Genomic DNA, 22595 nt, shown 5'->3' on the forward strand with positions numbered 1-22595 from the left:
ATTTACTGCTAAGCAAACATCAAATTCTAAATCATATGGCACCCAAGCATCTTTATAATCACCATCCAGGGTGTTGTCTTTAACAGCTACCTCTACCATGAAACATTTAATGCAACAAAAGAATTTCAAATATTTGTGCATAAAAATTTTAAGAGAAAATTATAAATGCTTAAAATCAAGCAAACAGTTTTTGATGAATGTTCAAAGGTTGATAATTGGTGATGGGTGATGTGTGCTAACCTAGGGGTGTGTGAGAATGAACTACCAATGAAGCTAGTTTTCTCTCGTGCTATGAAAATTCTTGTGGAATATGAGAATAAGTATTTCTAATTTATTGATTTTGATGACAAAATGGACAGACACACAAATATGAATTCTAGTGGAAGGGACATTTCGCTGAATGCAGGTAAACATAGGAGATCAGCTTGTCCGTCCAACAGCTACAATATCAACCATGCATTACCAGGATTCCCACATTCAACGTTTTTGCTTTTTTTCAACAATTAGACAAGTATCATTTTGGTATGAAATGCTACATCCAGGCGGCATAGGAATACCACAAAGTGATATTTATCATTTCATGTTGTGACATTATAACATTTTCTTTTAACCATGATTTTCTACGACTTTCATCAAGAATTTATTTTGCCACGACTTTCCTGTTTTTTCCATGATCATGGGGAACCCTGATATGATATCACGCGATGAAATACATGAATGGAAATGGGCCTAATGGGTGTAATCTATTTGGAGAATACATAGGTGACAACTGTCTATTCTGCTAAGGTCTGTCTACTATTTAGCACCTGCAACAAACACAGTGACGGAGAAATTTGCAATGGCAAGATTGCCAGAGGGGTCCGAAAAAACGTATTCCACGACTGTCCTTCCGACCGGAAAGAAATCGCCAGGTTGGGCAGTGCGATTTAAAAGAAACACAATGCCAGAGTTATCCGTGGCATTGGGTTCTGTGTAATTCACATCTATGCCAAGTTGCCCTAGCTCAATAAGAATCACATTGTCTTCAGTGTATACAACGGGTGGTTCGGTGTCGGCTGAAAAATACGTTTAATTAGGGGGGAAACACAAATGAAGCAAATTATAATGCAAATAAAAGAAAACAAAAATCATAATAAGCATGAAATATAAGCTTACTCAGTTATTATTACTTTTGCAAATGCAGCAAAACATAATGCAAGGATTACAAGAAAATATCCATGGCATATACAGGTTAACATTATAAGCTTTATATAATTAGCAATCCCAACTTGTTACACTGCAATACCATACAATTGTTTTAGTAAATAAGACCAAACTATTACAAGAATATGTTGAGAGAAGTACAACAGGGTAAGGGTTGAAATTAGGCAAGAAAATCAAAATCTGGTGAGATAGCATATATATTGTTGATTTGTTATAGCATGCAAGTACATAGAAATTTGGAAATACGTTCACAGAGTCCAAGATATAAACGTGCTAATAAGTGATTACCTCATCATTAGCACTGCTGGTTAAATAGATATTTAAAAATGCCATAGCGGAATTTGAGCGGCAGGGCAATTGCGTGAAATCGTTTGAAAAACACGTCAAGAAAAATAAATTCTGTAACACTTAGAAAATTATGGAAAGGTTGATAGTAAAAGAAGCCCCATAAATGTGCCTTCACAAGAAAGGGATAGAAACGTTATTTGGAGATATCATGGAACCAACAAAATTGATGTATACCCATTTCTTCAACGGTGACAGTGAAAGTGCCGGTAGCTTCATTGCCCGATGCATCTCGATATCGATAGGTTACCACAGTGCTTCCAATTGGAAAGAAATCGCCCGGCTGAGCCGTTTGGCTCACAAGGTCTGCGGTGCCGGAGTTATCAATAGCAACTGGTTCGGTGAAGAAGACATTTACACCTGAGGATCCGAAAGGTGCTGTGCGAACAACTTCGCCGGTGGTCACAAAGACTTGAGGTGGTGTAGTGTCCACTGGGGTGATAGTGATGGGGGAAGATGGAAAGGAAACAAACATACAGAAGGGGATTGCACTCAAACAGGCAGCAATCGTGAACAGAACAGACTGTGGTGAATATATACGTGTAGGCCATAGATACCATCAAAGATATATAGAGGTATGTGATATAAATATATATGTAAGAATTCATGAATATATATTTATGAGTTTGTGGAACAGATTGATGTGAAAAGCCCATTTTTTTAAAGGATGATGTACAACATGAGCCTATCAAAGAAAGTCAATAAAGAAAGCAAACACAACTCAGCAAACACAAAACTGCATTGTCTAAACCATTGGCTACAAGAACAAGGTGTTTCTGGCCTAGGAAAATGGAATGTGGTACAAAAAGTGCAAAAAAATTACCTTCTACAACATTGATAGTAACAGTGCCAGAGGCTGGGTTTCCAGAAGGATCTTGGAAAGTGTATGTCACAACGGTCTGACCGACATTGAAAAAGTCTCCAGGTTGGTTGGTACGGCTTACAAGGTTGGCGATGCCAGAGTTATCAGTAGCAGTAGGCTCAGTGTAAAACACATTGACACCAGGGGTACCGAGCTCAACTTCACGGGTGATTGTATTACTGGGCACAGTTATGACGGGTGAAGTAGTGTCAACTGAAGTAAATATGAAAAAAGGCATGCATTAGATATTTCCAAGATATTAAAAGTAAGAGAAGATGATATTAAAGGGACTTGGTAACAACATTTGTCAGATTTGAGAAAATGGTGCTCAGGTAGCGACTTCAATGCTAGTTGGACAATTAAATATATTCAGTTTGAGTGATAACGAACCATTATTCATGATACAAAGTGGGAAAAACTGATCTGATCGAATTCTCAACGAAATTATAATTTAATTTATTTAATGTGAATGTAAATCGTCACAAAGCAATGAATTGGCTCTATATACCATTCCAGTCATTCAATTGTTGAAAGATTGTTTTATGTCTTATTTTCATGGAAAACGGTTGGGAAAATTCAAAAATTGGTTGTGAGAATTTACTATTGGGTGTCGCACATTGACGCCTTCAAAGAAAACCATAACTATCTTTATGGTTTGAGAATTTCTGATTTGTTAAGGCAGTAGATAGGTCCAGGAATGAAAAATGATTTAAAGAAAGAAAAAGATGATTTTCTACAGATGTGTTTAATTCTATGGTGCTACAATTACTTCAGAGCAAATTCTTGGTTGCTTTAATACTTTTCTTTGCCAGACACTCCTGACAAAGGAAATTTAAAAGCTTTAACAATGTTGGAAAAATACAAGGATACAAACACAATAGACAGAATATCATGGGAAGTAATACACATGTATGAAACTACTATGTTTTCAACCTTCCTATATAAGGAGTTGAACAGAATACAAAAGGTAGAAAGTTCTGTAAAGAATACCTTCTACAACATTGATAGTAACAGTGCCAGAAGATGGATTTCCAGAAGGATCTTGGAAAGTGTAGGTCACATCTGTCTGACCGACTGGGAAAAAGTCTCCAGGTTGGTTGGTACGGCTTACAAGGTTGGCGATGCCAGAGTTATCAGTAGCAGTAGGCTCAGTGTAAAACACATTGACACCAGGGGTACCGATTTCAACTTGACGGGTGATTGTAGTACTGGGCACAGTTACTACGGGTGGAGTAGTGTCAACTGAAAAAATATGAACAAAGGCATGCTTATGTATTTGATAGACCAAGAAATTAAAAGAAAGAAAAGAGGATATTAAAGAAAGCAGTAGATGCAAGCAGATATATCAAGGAATGTGAAATGATAGAGAAAAGATGAGGCAACTATCCATAGATGAACTTAATTCTTTGATTCTACAAAGACTCGTGAGAAAATTCTTGGTTGAACAGTGACAAATGAGGTGGAAATGAATTTAAAGGTTTAAATAATGTTTGGAGAAGCACGTAAACCAACAGAAAAAGACAAAAATACAACACCAGAAAATAATAAACATATGTAAGAAATTATGAATACAAATGGTAGAAAGTTCTGTAAAGAATACCTTCAATAACATTGATAGTAACAGTAGCAGACGCTGGGTTTCCAGAAGGATCTTGGAAAGTGTAGGTCACAGTGGTCTGACCGACTGGGAAAAAGTCTCCAGGTTGGTTGGTACGGCTGGTAAGGATAGCTTGCCCAGAGTTATCAGTAGCAGTAGGCTCAGTGTAAAATACATTGACACCGGAGGAACCAACTTCAACTTGACGGGTGATTGTAGTACTGGGCACCGTTACGACAGGTGGAGTAGTGTCAACTAAAGATGAGAGGGGATGCAAGAGGTGAATGCAGGATAGATCACAAGATGAAGAGAAAAAAGCTTCTAACTTTGGCTCATGAGAGAGGAGCAAAGATTTGGGGAGAGTAAATTGGATTTTGATGTAGGATGATATGCACGTAAATGGATATGAAACACGACATGGCCTACAAAGGTGTTGACAAAATTACATCATGTATGCACAAATGAAACAATAATAAAAGACAAATCCATGATGGAATCTTACAGGCAGTAGCAATGTTTGACAGAAATCAATAACAGAAAGATCGTTATAATGGTATTGTTACCATGTGGAATAAAAGGTGCAAGACCTTTACCTTCTATAACATTGATAGTAACAGTGCCAGAGGCTGGGTTTCCAGAAGGATCTTGGAAAGTGTAGGTCACAGTGGTCTGACCGACTGGGAAAAAGTCTCCAGGTTGGTTGGTACGGCTGGTAAGGATAGCTTGCCCAGAGTTATCAGTAGCAGTAGGCTCAGTGTAAAATACATTGACACCGGAGGAACCAACTTCAACTTGACGGGTGATTGTACTACTGGGCACCGTTACGACAGGTGGAGTAGTGTCAACTAAAGATAAGAGGGGATGCAAGAGGTGATGCAAGAGGTGAATGCAGGATAGATCACAAGATGAAGAAAAAAAGCTTCTAACTTTGGCTCATGAGAGGAGCAAAGATTTGGGGAGAGTAAATTAGATTTCTATGTAGGATGATATACACGTAAATGGATATGAAACACAAAATGGCCTACAAAGACAGCAACAAAGATGTTGACAAAATTACATCTACATGTATGCACAAATGAAACAATAATAAAAGACAAATACATGATGGAATCTTACAGGCAGTAGCCATGTTTGACAGAAATCAATAACAGAAAGATCGTTGTAATGGTATTGTTACCATGTGGAATAAAAGGTGCAAGATCTTTACCTTCTATAACATTGATAGTAACAGTGCCAGACGCTGGGTTTCCAGAAGGATCTTGGAAAGTGTAGGTCACAATGGTCTGACCGACTGAGAAAAAGTCTCCAGGCTGGTTGGTACGGCTAACAAGATTTGCGATGCCAGAGTTATCAGTAGCAGTAGGTTCAGTGAAAAATACATTGACACCGGGGGAACCAACTTCAACTTGACGGGTGATTGTACTACTGGACACCGTTACGACAGGTGGAGTAGTGTCAACTAAAGATAAGAGGGGATGCAAGAGGTGATGCAAGAGGTGAATGCAGGATAGATCACAAGATGAAGAAAAAAAGCTTCTAACTTTGGCTCATGAGAGAGGAGCAAAGATTTGGGGAGAGTAAATTAGATTTCTATGTAGGACGATATACACGTAAATGGATATGAAACACAAAATGGCCTACAAAGACAGCAACAAAGATGTTGACAAAATTACATCTACATGTATGCACAAATGAAACAATAATAAAAGACAAATCCATGATGGAATCTTACAGGCAGTAGCCATGTTTGACAGAAATCAATAACAGAAAGATCATTATATAAAACATGTGGAATAAAAGGTGCAAGACCTTTACCTTCTATAACATTGATAGTAACAGTGCCAGTGGCTGGGTTTCCAGAAGGATCTTGGAAAGTGTAGGTCACAATGGTCTGACCGACTGAGAAAAAGTCTCCAGGCTGGTTGGTACTGCTTACAAGATTGGCGATGCCAGAGTTATCAGTAGCAGTAGGTTCAGTGAAAAATACATTGACACCGGGGGAACCAACTTCAACTTGACGGGTGATTGTACTACTGGACACCGTTACGACGGGTGGAATATTGTCAACTAAAGATAAGAGGTGAATGCAGGATAGATCACAAGATAAAGAAAAAATCTTGTAACTTTGGCTCATAAGAAAGGGCAAAGATTTGGGGAGAGTAAATTAGATTTTTACGTAGGATGATATACACGTAAATGGATATTATACAGGTAAATGGATATGAAACGTGACATAGCCTACAAAGACACCAACAAAGATGTTGACAAAATTACATCTACATGTATGCACAAATAAAACAATAATAAAAGACAAATCCATGATGGAATTTTACAGGCAGTAGCCATGTTTGACAGAAATCAATAACAGAAAGATCATTATAAAACATGTGGAATAAAAGGTGCAAGACCTTTACCTTCTATAACATTGATAGTAACAGTGCCAGTGGCTGGGTTTCCAGAAGGATCTTGGAAAGTGTAGGTCACAATGGTCTGACCGACTGAGAAAAAGTCTCCAGGCTGGTTGGTACTGCTTACAAGATTGGCGATGCCAGAGTTATCAGTAGCAGTAGGTTCAGTGAAAAATACATTGACACCGGGGAACCAACTTCAACTTGACGGGTGATTGTACTACTGGACACCGTTACGACGGGTGGAATATTGTCAACTAAAGATAAGAGGTGAATGCAGGATAGATCACAAGATGAAGAAAAAATCTTGTAACTTTGGCTTATAAGAAAGGGCAAAGATTTGGGGAGAGTAAATTAGATTTTTACGTAGGATGATATACACGTAAATGGATATGAAACACGATATGGCCTAAAAAGACACCAACAAAGATGTTGACAAAATTACATCTACATGTATGCACGAATAAAATAATAATAAAAGACAAATCCATGATGGAATCTTACAGGCAGTAGCCATGTTTGACAGAAATCAATAACAGAAAGATCGTTGTAATGGTAGTGTTACCATGTGGAATAAAAGGTGCAAGACCTTTACCTTCTATAACATTGATAGTAACAGTGCCAGTGGCTGGGTTTCCAGAAGGATCTTGGAAAGTGTAGGTCACAATGGTCTGACCGACTGAGAAAAAGTCTCCAGGCTGGTTGGTACTGCTTACAAGATTGGCGATGCCAGAGTTATCAGTAGCAGTAGGTTCAGTGAAAAATACATTGACACCGGGGGAACCAACTTCAACTTGACGGGTGATTGTACTACTGGACACCGTTACGACGGGTGGAATATTGTCAACTAAAGATAAGAGGTGAATGCAGGATATATCACAAGATGAAGAAAAAAAGCTTCTAACTTTGGCTCATAAGAAAGGGCACAGATTTGGGGAGAGTAAATTAGATTTCTATGTAGGATGATATACACGTAAATGGATATTATACACACATAAATGGATATGATATACACATAAATGGATATTATACACACATAAATGGATATGATATACACATAAATGGATATGAAACACGACATGGCCTAAAAAGACACCAACAAAGATGTTGACAAAATTACATCTACATGTATGCACAAATAAAACAATAATAAAAGACAAATCCATGATGGAATTTTACAGGCAGTAGCCATGTTTGACAGAAATCAATAACAGAAAGATCATTATAAAACATGTGGAATAAAAGGTGCAAGACCTTTACCTTCTATAACATTGATAGTAATAGTGCCAGTGGCTGGGTTTCCAGAAGGATCTTGGAAAGTGTAGGTCACAATGGTCTGACCGACTGAGAAAAAGTCTCCAGGCTGGTTGGTACGGCTTACAAGAATGGCGATGCCAGAGTTATCAGTAGCAGTAGGTTCAGTGAAAAATACATTGACACCGGGGGAACCAACTTCAACTTGACGGGTGATTGTACTACTGGACACCGTTACGACGGGTGGAATATTGTCAACTAAAGATAAGAGGTGAATGCAGGATAGATCACAAGATAAAGAAAAAATCTTGTAACTTTGGCTCATAAGAAAGGGCAAAGATTTGGGGAGAGTAAATTAGATTTTTACGTAGGATGATATACACGTAAATGGATATTATACAGGTAAATGGATATGAAACGTGACATAGCCTACAAAGACACCAACAAAGATGTTGACAAAATTACATCTACATGTATGCACAAATAAAACAATAATAAAAGACAAATCCATGATGGAATTTTACAGGCAGTAGCCATGTTTGACAGAAATCAATAACAGAAAGATTATAAAACATGTGGAATAAAAGGTGCAAGACCTTTACCTTCTATAACATTGATAGTAACAGTGCCAGTGGCTGGGTTTCCAGAAGGATCTTGGAAAGTGTAGGTCACAATGGTCTGACCGACTGAGAAAAAGTCTCCAGGCTGGTTGGTACGGCTTACAAGAATGGCGATGCCAGAGTTATCAGTAGCAGTAGGTTCAGTGAAAAATACATTGACACCGGGGGAACCAACTTCAACTTGACGGGTGATTGTACTACTGGACACCGTTACGACGGGTGGAATATTGTCAACTAAAGATAAGAGGTGAATGCAGGATATATCACAAGATGAAGAAAAAAAGCTTCTAACTTTGGCTCATAAGAAAGGGCACAGATTTGGGGAGAGTAAATTAGATTTCTATGTAGGATGATATACACGTAAATGGATATTATACACACATAAATGGATATGATATACACATAAATGGATATTATACACACATAAATGGATATGATATACACATAAATGGATATGAAACACGACATGGCCTAAAAAGACACCAACAAAGATGTTGACAAAATTACATCTACATGTATGCACAAATAAAACAATAATAAAAGACAAATCCATGATGGAATCTTACAGGCAGTAGCCATGTTTGACAGAAATCAATAACAGAAAGATTGTTATAATGGTATTGCTAACATGTGGAATAAAAGGTGAAAGACTTTTACCTTCTATAACATTGATAGTAACAGTGCCAGAGGCTGGGTTTCCAGAAGGATCTTGGAAAGTGTAGGTCACAATGGTCTGACCGACTGAGAAAAAGTCTCCAGGTTGGTTAGTACGGCTGATAAGGATAGCTTGCCCAGAGTTATCAGTAGCAGTAGGCTCAGTGAAAAATACATTGACACCGGGGGTTCCAACTTCAACTTGACGGGTGATTGTACTACTGGACACCGTTACGACAGGTGGTGTAGTGTCAGCTAAATTCGGAATGAAATGTAGCAAAAAAAGCAAGATGAAAGATGGAAAGGAAAAGAAATGGTGATTGATTACATTTTCAGTAGGATCAAGAATACAACTTGCACATGGCGGAAAATGTGTAATTTGATAGATTCTGTATCAAAGATGCATACCAAGAGAGGCTATAAATTCACTAATAATATTTCATAAAATGAAAAGAAGACAATTCGGCCCTTTTTTCACGAAGTGACGGTAGTGAGGAAAATCGTAACGCAAAGTGAATGTAATTTTTTTCACTACCGTCACTTCGTGAAAACAGCGAAGAATTTTGAAAATTACCCTGCACTGTACATGACACAACCTGACAGCCAGTTAAAAACATTGGCACACATATATTGGTCACACAATATACTTGGCACACCTAGAGGGCAGTTCATACATGACACAAGACATCAATGTTCAAATTCAAAAGTACATATGTTGTAACTAAGGCTAAAGATGAAAATAATTGATACAAATGAAACACAAAGGGTTTAATAAAAAAATGTAAATTTTTAAATATTGAATGGATAGCAGATACAGTGAAAAAAGGGCTTGGGCCGGAATCCATGCTACCAGGTAACTTTTTTGGGAAGGGTCTGGAATGAGGTTATCAGATTCTATCAGGTTTTGAAATTTTTTAGGGTTGGAGTTTTGATTTTTGTTAGGCGCCTCTTATCTCTGAGCCTAGCCTATAGCCGTACTTAACTGTGTTGGAAGATAGGAAATATGAAAGACACCGTGACTAGGTCATTTCATTTTGCCTGGGCAGTGTTATTAAGCCAACCTTTCACAGCAAATATCTCTGAAGGCAAAATTAGTAATACAATCTATGTTGTATACTTTTCACACAGAATATTTCAGAACAAGAGGAATCTAGGGATCAAAACAATAGCTTGAAGGCCAAAAAATGGGAATCATTCCTAAAAAATAGTACAGAGGGCTCGAATAACAGCACTTTTGTAGTAAGAAGCTTTTATTACTGCAGGAATTGGTTAATGCTGAAGCCACATTAATAGCAGAGGGCTAAGAAATATTAGTAATAAGAGCGATATAAATATTACTAGAATGCAAAAATAAAAAACCCAAATGAACATGCAGTACACATTTCTTACTTGCTGTGACGGTAATGGTGAATGCACACTGCCCAACGTTTGCAAAAGCATCCGAGGCGGTGTAGACGACTGTTGTGGTTGTGCCTGTGGTGAAGGATTGACCAGGGTTATGGCTGGATACTGTGGAGACGCTGCTGGCATCAACAGCAGTGGGAACAGTCCAGGTGACTGAGGCACTTGGGGTTCCGATCTCAACGTTGACCCCAATGTTGCTTGGGCAGTTGATGAAAACAGGTGGGGTATTATCCACTGTTGGAAAAGAGTAATGTAATTATAGCCTTGCATACAAAGAATGGGACATCAAGGTCAAGTGACCATAATGACTCTAAAATACCCATTTATTATCTGTGTTCTTAATATTGATGAGCCTTGACGTTACGGATATGTGTGCCTTATCAATTTATAACATCAACATCACCATTATCATTTCCATTATCACTATCGTGACCATTAACATCATTCAGTATCATCACCACCATCATCATCTTCATTGTTATCAACTTTTATCATTATTAAGTGTCATTATCAATATTTTCATCCTCATCATATCCAAAGATAGCCTGACCATCATCAAAATATAATAACTTATTGTTATCTACCCAACAGTTACTGAGAGTCAAAGCTTGTGCAGGGATAACAGTATTATTTGATATCATTATCAATATCACCAGTATCACCATCATCATAATCAGGGGTGATAGTGAGCACTTTAACAAAAATAGGTTGTTTTTTCCTCACTCTCCCCCTTTAGTAAAAAAAAAAAAAAAAAAAAGGATCTGAGGGGAAAAAAAATGGCATCTATCAAAAAATTCCCCCCTTTTGAGTAACAAAATTGTGAGAAAAAAAATCAGGAAAAATAGGGGTATAATCAGAAGGAAAAAAAATTTAAAAAGGGAAACAGATCACCATCATTATCAATATCACCAACAATAACATGTAAACTTTACCTAGAGCATTCCAGGAGACCTCGAAACCAGTCCTCTGAATGTTCTTGTCAGTTCCAAAGTACATCCAGGCCACATCACCCTGAATAGTGAAATCCTGGGGTCGGATTGAACCCTCAAAGAAGTGCCAATCAGGGGGGCTACCAAGCCCATCAAGCTGAACATCGTTGTACATCAACCCTGGAGGGAGATAGGATATATCCAAGGTTAAATAAAAATGACCATATATTTAGGGTAACTTTATTAGCAAAATGTAGTGGGACAAAAACACGCATCCTGAATGCAAAATGCATAGTTATGGACAATAACAATTTTATATCAAAGAGGTAGATTGACTTTGATCGAAAAAAAATATTTTGAATCTCTATGTGTTGCCAATTTCAGGATCATAAAGCTTACTTTACTCTTTCAAATTCCTGGCACCAAACGCAATTGATTAGGTAATAATACTTGATGCAGTTTGTGCAGAAATGTTTGCCCAGTCGACTTATACATCTGGGCTCTGTCTGAGACAGAGTTGCGATTGATCCAAATTGATAGCAAGTCCTCTATCAATCGCAAGTTTGCAATCCCTCATCTCTTTTGTACATAGATGCTATTGACATCAATCACAAATAAGTTGCAAATAATAACGGCTCTCTATAAGACAGGGGGGGGGGCCTTGTAAATTTTATAGGGCTCTGAACCCTAACGTATTGCACCAAACCACAAAAATGTGGAATATACCGTCACAACTTCTACTTACCAGAACCGATATAGAGTTCATCCTTGAATTCCTCAATATCAAACTCGACACTGAAGGAGAATGTGATGCTCTGAGCGCCTGGTACATACAAGAGATACAAGGCCCTGTACCTGTTGTTGTAATCACTGGGGTAGTTGATTGACCTGAAGATGCCGCTCTGGCAGGAATCTCCATAACATGTAAACACTTCCTGGTTGTCTGTAAATAATCACAAGGATGGAGATTGAAAATGTTTGTTTTTTTGCAAAAACATTTAAAGCTAAAGACCAGTTATGGTCATGCAATTGCATTGTGAAAGAAACGTCGTGAAATCGATCAGAAAAGGTTGATCATCTAGCATAGATGTACTCCAAGGTTCTGGAATCATAAAAATGATAAGAAATTTGGCCAAGTCTTCATAAAGTTAGAAGCACTGTACACAGAAAGATGTATATGGGACTACACACACGTGCATGACACATGCATTTCATATCTCTCAACAGGCGAGAGATACAGTTTCTCATCAAAATTGTTATCATGTAATATTCAAAACATATTCTTTCACATGATTGGTAATAAGAGCTTCCATTTCATTTTTTGAAATTGGGGCGTTTCCAATACTGGTCTTTACCTTTAATATTACGATTAAACTTGTCTCATGCAAACTGATACAATCCCACTTGTATCAAAAACGTGTGCCAGGTATTCCAATGTTCGATTTAAAAAATTTGATGAATTTTCAAATACCCGATTTTCATATTTAACTGCCAAAATATATATATATATATATTGCATCCAATAAATAGTTACATGTATTACATTAGATATCATGGATATTTCTCAAAATATAGAAATGAACTATAATGTACAGCTTGGCTGAGGACCCCTTTTAAAGAGGACTATACTTTTCAATTTTACTAAATCTCTTCTTGAATTTTTTGTTGCAAAATCTTTTTTTTTTTTTTTTTTTTACAGAATTCTTTTGAAGTTTTCCAGAGCTTTTTGCCACAGCCCCGGACATGTCAGAAGAACACATTGTGGCACTATGTGGGTTAATAATAGCCCCTTTATACGTGTACTTACCAGCACTTTCTGTACATTCAATGCCTTGCGAAAAGGGTACGTTACATTCGCAGACATAAGGTAGCTCTCCAGGAACATCCCTATCATAGCAATTGAGACCGGAGGAACACTGATTCACAGCACATTCTATATGGAAAAGAAACAAAATTAAATGTTAAAGATTTAGCTCATCAAGAATATTTCAACAAACATGTAGACTCTATAGCGAAGACCTAGATCTACATACTTTACAATTTGATAATTCAATTTTTTGGGGTGTATAATATTGTGCAATTGCGCACAATAGCCAATTCAGATATCAACAGATATGACTGATAGTCCCTGTCATTCTGCAAGGAGCCGAGACTCTAGAGCTCTAAAAGCTAATTCCAAATAGATTCTAGGTCTAGGCTAATCATAATTGGTTCGCTGATGGTCAGTGATGGTTGGTATAATAAGTAACGGTTTAATCAGTTACAGTAACCTCGTCTTTAATACACAGACTTGAGATTGATTGCTTGCAAGTTCTCCAATTAGATCCTCTACAAACTTTTTCTGTCAAATTCAATTTTCATAGTCAGACAACATACAAACTCCATGGAGCTCCACCGCCGTACGCGTCGCGTTAGCTCCCTGGAGTTAACTACATACATGGTTAAAGAATACACACACAAATAGCGATAGATGGGACCACACGTACACTTTTCAACAGAATTTGATCAGTTTAGTTTAGACTCTAATTCGTCACATCGCTCTCTCAAACGGAACTCGGGAGTCTCAATACAACTCAATTAATATGACATACCGACAATTTAGAATTTCACTGGACATTGACGGGTATTGGGTATTACTATTATCTGTTACTAATATTAGCCGAATGAGTTCAAACGAACCGCGAGTCTTGGCCTGGATTATGAACACGCCCCACACCCACCCATCCACACGCACATACACATACACCAACTACTCACGCACGCACACTTTTTTCTTATCTTTTCCGGCGTCGGCGAGCCTTTGAAATCTGCCACTAAATATACAGCAACTTAAACAGTATATAAGATGCTGACTAGAGGACGAATTATTTCATAGATAATTATGCACATAATCTAAAAGTTTCATTCAATTACAAAGTCGAATTTCTTGGCAGATATGCGCAGATAAAGAAATCGATGACTAATGATGAATGATGAAAACAGGTTAGGCCTATATGATATTTATGTTTCATAAAATTTAAAATCGCTATTAAACTAACAAATGTTAGGAAATCACTTGGACCAATAATCCGATTTCATAATATTATAATTTAACATATGCTACATTTTTAAATGTGGACTGATCCATGCACTTTTCGTTAAGTTTTAAAATGGACATGTAGACTCAAGAAATGAAATCCGACTTTTAAAAAAAAATCTACTATTCAACTGGACATAAAGTGTATTGAACGCCAAGGGTGACGATTCGTGATCCGCAGGTACTTTTTTTATTTTTATATGACCTGTTCATGATCGAATTGGTTCCACTACGGTGTATGCCTACATATTTAAGAAAATCACCTTTACGCATAAAAAAAAATGCAGATTATTCTCGCAGAAGAGCAGCGCAAACCTTTACAGCCAATAGAATAAGTAGCAGAGCAAACACGAGCTGTAGACCTAAGTCAAGACATCTTCACTAATAATCTTAACAAACCAATTGAAATCGAAGCAACTCTAGCAACTCCTGTCAACACAGTGTAATGACTTTCGCAAACTCTCAACCCTATACCTCAAAAAAAAACCAATACAAAGACTTTGGATGATTTCCTTAAGACACTTTTGACCAGAGAATGAGAGAATGGCAGCTAAATTGAGAGGGAACACCCTGATTCCTAGACGGGGCATCTCGATGTATGGGGGAGAGGGAGTTATATCACACGAAATTTCAACCCACCAATTTAGTCAAAATATGGCTCTGGATCCATGCATGAGCAAAACAAATCAATATTATTCTCGCGGCTTGCCGACTGCAAGGACAAATCTAAAATAAATTCTCGAAAAAATTGTTTTAAGCATTTTATAAATGGAGTCGTGTTGTCACCTACACTTACATGCCCCCAACCCTTTATATGCTTTTAGAAACGTTCCTGCATGTGAGACACACACTAGGTTAATAAGGGTAGTTAGTGAGAGTATTATAATGAGAACCAAGCAGAAATTGAAAGAGAACAAAAAATAGACAATAGGCTTATTTGAGAAAATAAGATGTGGCATTTTCAAAGTGACGTAAACTTTTCAGCATCGTTGGATTTTAAGTGTGGGTTAGATAATAAAGTTTTTAGAAAATCCGAATGGGTCGTCGTTAATCACGGGACTATTTTACCAAGCACTTGCTAACAGTTTTGAAAAATCTAACGCTTGCATGTCTAATGGATATACCGGTCCTCAAAAAAAACGATGAACTTCACAACCCCTTACACATATTCAGCTAGTAAAACTAACGTCTGTTTTTTGTCTTCGCTTTAAAATCATTACACCAAGGGTACATTGTTGAACCCGAGCGTATTATCATTGGTGGAAGAGTTCAGCACTTGTTTGCGATCGATATCATGATGAAGGCTATAGTTTTTGGCTTCGGGTAAAGAACACAAAAGTTCCGTTACCAATTATTCACATGAACAAAAGAGACCGTTTAAACAAAAGATGCGTAATCAATGCTTGGAAACAAAACATGATATCAAGCACGACATCAGTGGGTATAATGTCTCCACACAATTGCACATGTTACATACTATTCGACATGGTCTAATCAAACTTTCTTTTTTAAACAAAATATGTTTGCAGGAAACGACGGTCAATATTAATAGCTTAATTCTAGAGTTCCAAATGGATTGGGAATTCATTGACATGATACGATTATTTTGTAATAAATTTATATTGGTGAAAACTTTTATGTAAAGAATACCGGGTGAAAAAAAATGAAGGAAAAAGGAAAAAGTTGGTAAATATCGTGGAGTTGCGAGTAACTACTGAGCATGCTAGGCTATTCCCTAAAATCATTTGCATGATGCAGATTATTCAAATAAATATTTAAAGTCCAACAAAGTCTCCCCCCCCCCCCCCCCCCCACAAAAGGATGGATTTTTATGCCTACCTATTGTACTTTCCTTGACGATAAAAGGGACAAAAGAGAAACTGGAACAGGAATGTGAAAGGTTGTGAGAGGAAGAGACATAGAGGGAGAGAGGGACGACAGACGGACAGGTAAAAAAATTCACAGAGTCCGATAAAGAAAAGGATTGACATGAGAAACACACAGAATGGGAGTTAGAGAGAGACACCGAAATAAAATGAGGGAGGATGAATAAAGTGAACGAGGGGAAAGAACAGGATAACGCGAGAGACGGAGGCACGGGATAAAGAGAGAGGAGCTAGCAGGAAACTCTACCCCATCCCCTCTTTAACATTTTTTTTTAAATAAATAGTAATAAGAGTGTAACAGAGGTTTAAAATAACCTATGAAGTGGTACGTACAATTTAATTCAGACCTTTCCAATCTTTTATGTAAACCTACTTATTCAGGAATGAGCATGAGTGATAATAGGTCATTTATATTCATTTTATTCACAACCCAAGGACTAATGCAAACCATTCCTTTGTTAAGGATAAGAACTATACAAACTAGAGACAAGACTCTTTCAATCTGTCAAGCTGAAGGAGAATAAAATGGCACTTTTGGCAAGGCAATAGGGGAAGAAATTGTTTGTTACGTAGTTCATTCAGCTCTTTCAGTCTGGTGAGTATTTGGAGCGCATTTTCATAATATGAATACAATGTACAGATTATATACCACCTTTTGCAATCAAAACTCGACACTATTATACAGGGGCAGAATCATGATTTTGTAATAGAAGGTAGCACAATTTGGAGGGATGTGGGCAAGAGATAACAAAAGAGGCAATCAGGATTTTCAGAGTGCCTCTTTAAATTTTAACTTCTTACAAGGAAAACAAATCGAAAGGGCATTTCGATGCTTTGTTACTCAACGAGAGGGAGACCGGGGGTAGATTCTTATTTTAAAATAAAATTTCACAATTGTAGTGTAACCTAGATAATTGAGTGCAAGAGTAAACATTTAACTAAGTTGCATACAGGTCGTACGACCTGTATGCAACTTAGTTAAATGGGTACTAAGTACGGTACGCGTCTTAGTGGGCTTTGTGAAACTCCCGCTAAGAAGCATCTTACACTAAGTCCTATAACGGGACTTAAGGCCGCTTAAGACGCATCTTAGCGCTTAGTGAGACAGGCCCCTGGTGTCGGTACCGTGGGTGTGAACGGGGTTTTGGGGTTTTGGGTATGAGGGCCATCTTGTTTCTCCTCAGTAGACTGCTTTTCCTTTTATCATCCTATCTCAGATTCATAAAGAGACGATCCCAAAAATCGAGCCCGATTTGAATAAAGAGAACCAATTATGACAGTCCTTGAAGCGACTTTCATATAAAATGTAAAGGAGGGGTAGAACTATTCTTCCAGAAGCCTTTTTGAGGCGCACTTTTATTGACTAAACTCTGAAGGGCCATTTCACTTTATCGCTATCTGTTATGCTTATGCAACTAGAATCTTATAATACTTTTGGAATGTGTTTGCGTTTATTAGGCAGCTTTCTTATGCCAATGAGCTAAACAAAAATAACTTAGTCCAATGTGATTCAAGGTATTCGTTTTTTGTCGGGCGTGGTAAGCTTACGATATATCTATATTTTTTTGCTCGTTTTAGAAAGCAGTTTTATCGTAACAATACGAACATGGCGTAGTCTTATGTCATAAAGAGTTGTCGGTTAAATTATATAGGGGTGGGTATATTAGAAATTTGGTGATTTAGATTTTTCGTCCCAAACAAACCAGTTCAAATAGATTCAAATTTTATTCAACATTTTACAACAATGGCAACAACTATCGAGATAAAGCTTGCCAGAGACTTCTATGACATAGCAACAAGATAGAACATACATACTTCACATTGAAATGCAATACTTTTTCACAAATAATTGCATTGTTAGCATCCAGAGCCTCGGAGAAAAGAAATGTCCATACATTTGTATTTGCGACCTTTCCTATTCAGCTCTCCTCCGACGGGAAACCTAGCTTTTTAAAGATCAAAAACAATTCGCACTATTTTTACTGATGCGTCAGACAAACCTTTTCCTGATTTGAATAGTTTCGCTTTTCTAGAATATTTACCTATGGTATTATTCAGTCCTGGTAAACAGGGAAAGGAATTCCGAGTGGGAATACCAGAAATAAAATGTGCTAAGAGGTCAAACATATCAAGAGCATTTAGTAAACTTTGGATGCTTCTAATTGTGTAAATTCTCGAGTCGCCAAACATTCTGCAATTGTTATATTGCGTAATTGTTGAAATGGAACGCGGTGGTGTCCACCTGAGCAACAGTTTGTAGGCACAGACCCTTGTCAGAGCCTCTTACAAATAGTTTCATTCACATATTACAATATTACAATTTCAGTAGTCAGAATGTAAATTGCATATATTACGTGGTGTTAGGTAGGGGGAGGCATAATGTTTATCCTACCTAGAAACAACTTATGTATGCCATTGTCATTCTGATTATTAAAATACATTTATTCGTAACATGCGAATGAAATCATTCGTATGGGGCACTTAAAAAAGATTCGTTCATTAGATTTGGTTACATCCCGAGCATTGCCAATCCGCAAAAGATATTTCTTCAGCCTTTGAATAATTTACTTTACCCTTTTCTTCATGAAGTCATTTATTAAGGGATTAAGGGAGTGACGACCCCGAACGATATATTGTATAAATTTGATGTATAGATTTGTATTTGAATGGAAAAACTACAATAGTGAAAAAGGAAAGCCACACAATCTAAAGAGCTCGGGTATTTTTGTTCAGGGATTATGAGGAATGCAATCTTCTTAAAGTTACATAATGTCTCTTTGGCATTATTGAAGAATGTGCAAAGTCTGATCAACTAAACTTATGACCTTTATGAGACAATCTTTGTATCTCTTGATATGTTTGACCTCTTAGCACATTTTATTTCTGGTATTCCCACTCGGAATTCCTTTCCCTTTTCACCAGGACTGAATAATACCATAGGTAAATATTCTAGAAAAGCGAAACTATTTAAATCAGGAAAAGGTTTGTCTGATGCATCTGTAAAAATAGTGCGAACTGTTTTGTTTTATCTTTAACAACGCTAGGTTTCCCGTCAGAGGAGAGCTAATACGTCACAAATACTTTCAAATTTATGGACATTTCTTTTCTCCGAGGTGCTGGATGCTAAATTAACAAGGCAATTACTTGTGAAAAAATATCCATGAATCAAGGTAACTGTTTTACAACTATTGGGAAATGGAAGTTCTAAGAGTCATTCAAACATCTTCAATAATCATCTAACTTTATCCATCTAATCTATGTAAATTTGTATGAAAAGCGATGCTTGTTTTATGATGAAAGCTCACATAAAAATGCTTTTACTTGTAAAAGTGGAGAAAAAAATACTTGTGCTGTATACAGCATCATTACCATGATTGCGTTGCATAATATCTGGGACTCATCCACTAGTGAAATTCGTGCTTCTGATTGGTCATTGGCAGATTTGTCATTTATCATTGGAAAAGGGCATTGTGAAACGGGTCCTTGAAAATGGACATTCCCTGCGGACAATTTAGTGGGCCTTTTACTCTGATATATCTTTTTTCTCGTATAACTCTACAATCCATACATTGTTATGCAAACTTTAAAATCACTCAGCCACACTCTGATTATTTCGATTTCTAGCACTTTAAATCCGGTAGACCGTTACAACAAAAGACGTATTGATCATTTTCTCTATTATTTTATTGAACGCATTTAATAATCTTTCTGGGAAAGTTTACCTTCGAATGCCTTTCTGCATCTCCCAAGAATACTCTCAAAAGTCAGCAACTTACCGAACAAAGTATGTTCACTCGTTAAGAACTAAAATGTTAAATCACTATTTATTTAAAAGGTCCCGGGAGTGACCACTTTTTTAAAATGTCACATCAAAACTTTTAACGCTGTACATTAAAACTATGTTGTGTCGAATCGAGCATGTTCAAAGTGTTTATCTAGCATTTTGATAAAGTAGTCGATCCCCGGTTCTCATAAATGGTGATTTAAAATTTTAGTCCTTAAGAGTGTACATACTTTATTAACGCTGTCAAGAGTTTGATACTGTAAGGCTCCATTTGACCCGAATTTGTTTAAACTATTAAAAAAAATAGGAGGCCTAATAACTATCATCGTATGCATACTTAAATAAACCTTTAAAAACATAACTTAGGTTAAGTTATAATTCATAGATTTAGGATGACTGCAATAAACTTTCATCGCAAAAGAACTAAATATTTCAATAAGGATAAAAGAAACGCCTAAGATTTTTAGTTTCACAATGCAAACACTTCTTAAATAAGGTGTGTCGAGTCCACGAACTTTAATAAAAGCTCAGCAATGGGGATGGGAAGTAAAAGAAACGTTTCGCGCCAACTGACAAGCAAGAAGAAAAGACGCCGCACTGCCCCTACAGCCACACCCTTTTCCCATTGACTCCACACAAAAGTTACGCCATACTAGCATACACACACACACGCACACACATCACGCACCCATTTGTAGTAACACGTGTAAATTGACTTACCCTGAGCGACCGTTATATGCACAAGAATTAAGCAGCCCAGGACGGTCGAAATCATCTTGTACTCCATCTTGAGTATATTAACGAAGACGATAAACGTCTACAAAATCCCTCTTCGAGGGTATACTACTCCTGAGAGAATAAGTTTGAAAGTATTTCAGGCAATTATTGCATATCCGGCGAGGGGTAAAGATGAAGTGGCGTTGTGGTCCCAACGTCTCCGGTGAGGTTCTTGAAGTCACGTCCTAGCTGGGGAGGAGTCAAGAAACCACTGATGATTACTTGTGAAGTGGGGAAGAAGATGGTGCGAGTATTCTGACGAGCTCACGCCTGAACTACTCGGTGTGCTCATCCGTATCGCTGCAACGCCGGCTCCTGAAAGGATGGAATCCTGTGATACAATGGCGACTGTTCAAGAAAACTCTCATTGCCTGTGTTGAGGAATAAAAGGTTCGGCTGTCTCTCAAGGGCTTGCGGACAATGCTAAGAGTTACCGCGATCCACACAGAATGGGACGAGCATTGTCAGTTTACCCCCTATCTATAGAATTGGGATCGCACCACGCCCCGGCTGATGCATTCTCAATGGGGAACTCCAGGACCAATGAGGGACCGCGTTTCATTTATTGCTCCCCTCTTTCGTAAGGGGGGACGGCCCATTCTGTTCTTATTCATCTCATCATGGCTTAAACCACAGTGATCTGTTATTCAAGCTTAAACCAATAATTACCATTGTGATTCAAAACAATTTCACTCCTTTATGTCCGACATATATGGAGAGCTCAGGGCCCATTCAAAAAAGAATCTTTCGCCAATAGGACAAATAATTATGTCATGCAGATTCGAATGAGAAAAGGTTTGTCTAGGGTTGCATAACTGAATGTCATCAAAAGACGGGCGCGCCGGTTTAAAGAGTAGCCACAATTGAAAGGAGTGGTTAGAATATGTATGCGGACATGATGAATAACCCTCGCCGGAGATAAACGGACACCCGACAAACTCAATGTAATGAATTTGATTTATGAGAAAATGGGGTGCAACTAAACAGGGTGCGATGGGAATGGGGATATGACAGGTAGAAGGAGAATAGGACTGACTTTCTTAATCCATTCTCATCATCTAAGGGAAATGTAAAATAAGTGAAAGGGCTAATTTGCAAGTTATTTCTATAATTCATCATTATCTCACACTGATTTGCAATATAATCTTATACGGACTTGTCTAGATGCTGAACTTGCTTTGACAAGTAGCAGAATAGAAATAGAAATAGACTGTCACCGAATTGAAACGAAATGATGAAGGGGAATGTTAAAATTGAACTCTGTTTTCTCAATTTCAAGGTACCGATCAATTTTGTGTGTGGTACAATGGGCAATTTTTTCATGTAATCAAACTTAGTGCATAAATCTTTGTGAAGTTACAAATTATTTCATTCAACTGTTACGAGTAACGATCATGTGCAGATAGCTCAGTAGGTACAGTAGTGGTCTTGTAATCCGGCGACCCGGGTTCGAAACCAAGGCGATGCGCTAGTGCCATTTGGTAAGGCACTAATCCTCATTATCTGCTGGTCTCTCGGAGAGAACCTAAAGCAGTCGGTTTGTTTGTTAGGCCAGGTAAAAAAAAAACATACATGTTTAGCGTCCCCGCCCGCTTCCTTTTTGGGGGCCGCCTCCTATTTTTTTTATTTATTTTTTTTTGGAATTTTTTTTTGGAATTTTTCTCGAAGAAGAAAAACACTGCTATAATGGATCTATTTCTGATTTAAAAAAAAAAAAAAAAAAAAAAACGTCGGCGGCGGCCATCTTGAAAAATAGCTCCGAATGTTAGGGAAATTGTACTGAGCGGCCATTTTGA

At 37.5% G+C, this 22595-nt stretch overlaps 1 protein-coding gene across 1 annotated transcript in view; it reads right to left on the minus strand.

Annotated features, from left to right (window-relative positions):
- Window positions 1-21188, minus strand: part of LOC373362 (hyalin) — a 71586-nt gene extending 50398 nt beyond the window's left edge. Inside the window, 18 exon segments of the mRNA XM_030989442.1 lie at window positions 1726-1980; window positions 2372-2623; window positions 3401-3652; window positions 4011-4262; window positions 4601-4852; window positions 5215-5466; window positions 5823-6074; window positions 6422-6607; window positions 6610-6672; window positions 7011-7262; window positions 7676-7927; window positions 8272-8523; window positions 8947-9198; window positions 10333-10581; window positions 11280-11456; window positions 12022-12219; window positions 13084-13209; window positions 20743-21188. Coding sequence (XP_030845302.1) covers window positions 1726-1980; window positions 2372-2623; window positions 3401-3652; window positions 4011-4262; window positions 4601-4852; window positions 5215-5466; window positions 5823-6074; window positions 6422-6607; window positions 6610-6672; window positions 7011-7262; window positions 7676-7927; window positions 8272-8523; window positions 8947-9198; window positions 10333-10581; window positions 11280-11456; window positions 12022-12219; window positions 13084-13209; window positions 20743-20809 — 3841 coding nt within the window. The 5' untranslated portion in view covers window positions 20810-21188.
- Between the last annotated feature and the right edge of the window lie 1407 nt (window positions 21189-22595).

This window comes from Strongylocentrotus purpuratus, unplaced genomic scaffold, assembly GCF_000002235.5.
Source record: "Strongylocentrotus purpuratus isolate Spur 01 unplaced genomic scaffold, Spur_5.0 spur5_scaffold_18, whole genome shotgun sequence".
Lineage (NCBI taxonomy): Eukaryota > Metazoa > Echinodermata > Echinoidea > Camarodonta > Strongylocentrotidae > Strongylocentrotus > Strongylocentrotus purpuratus.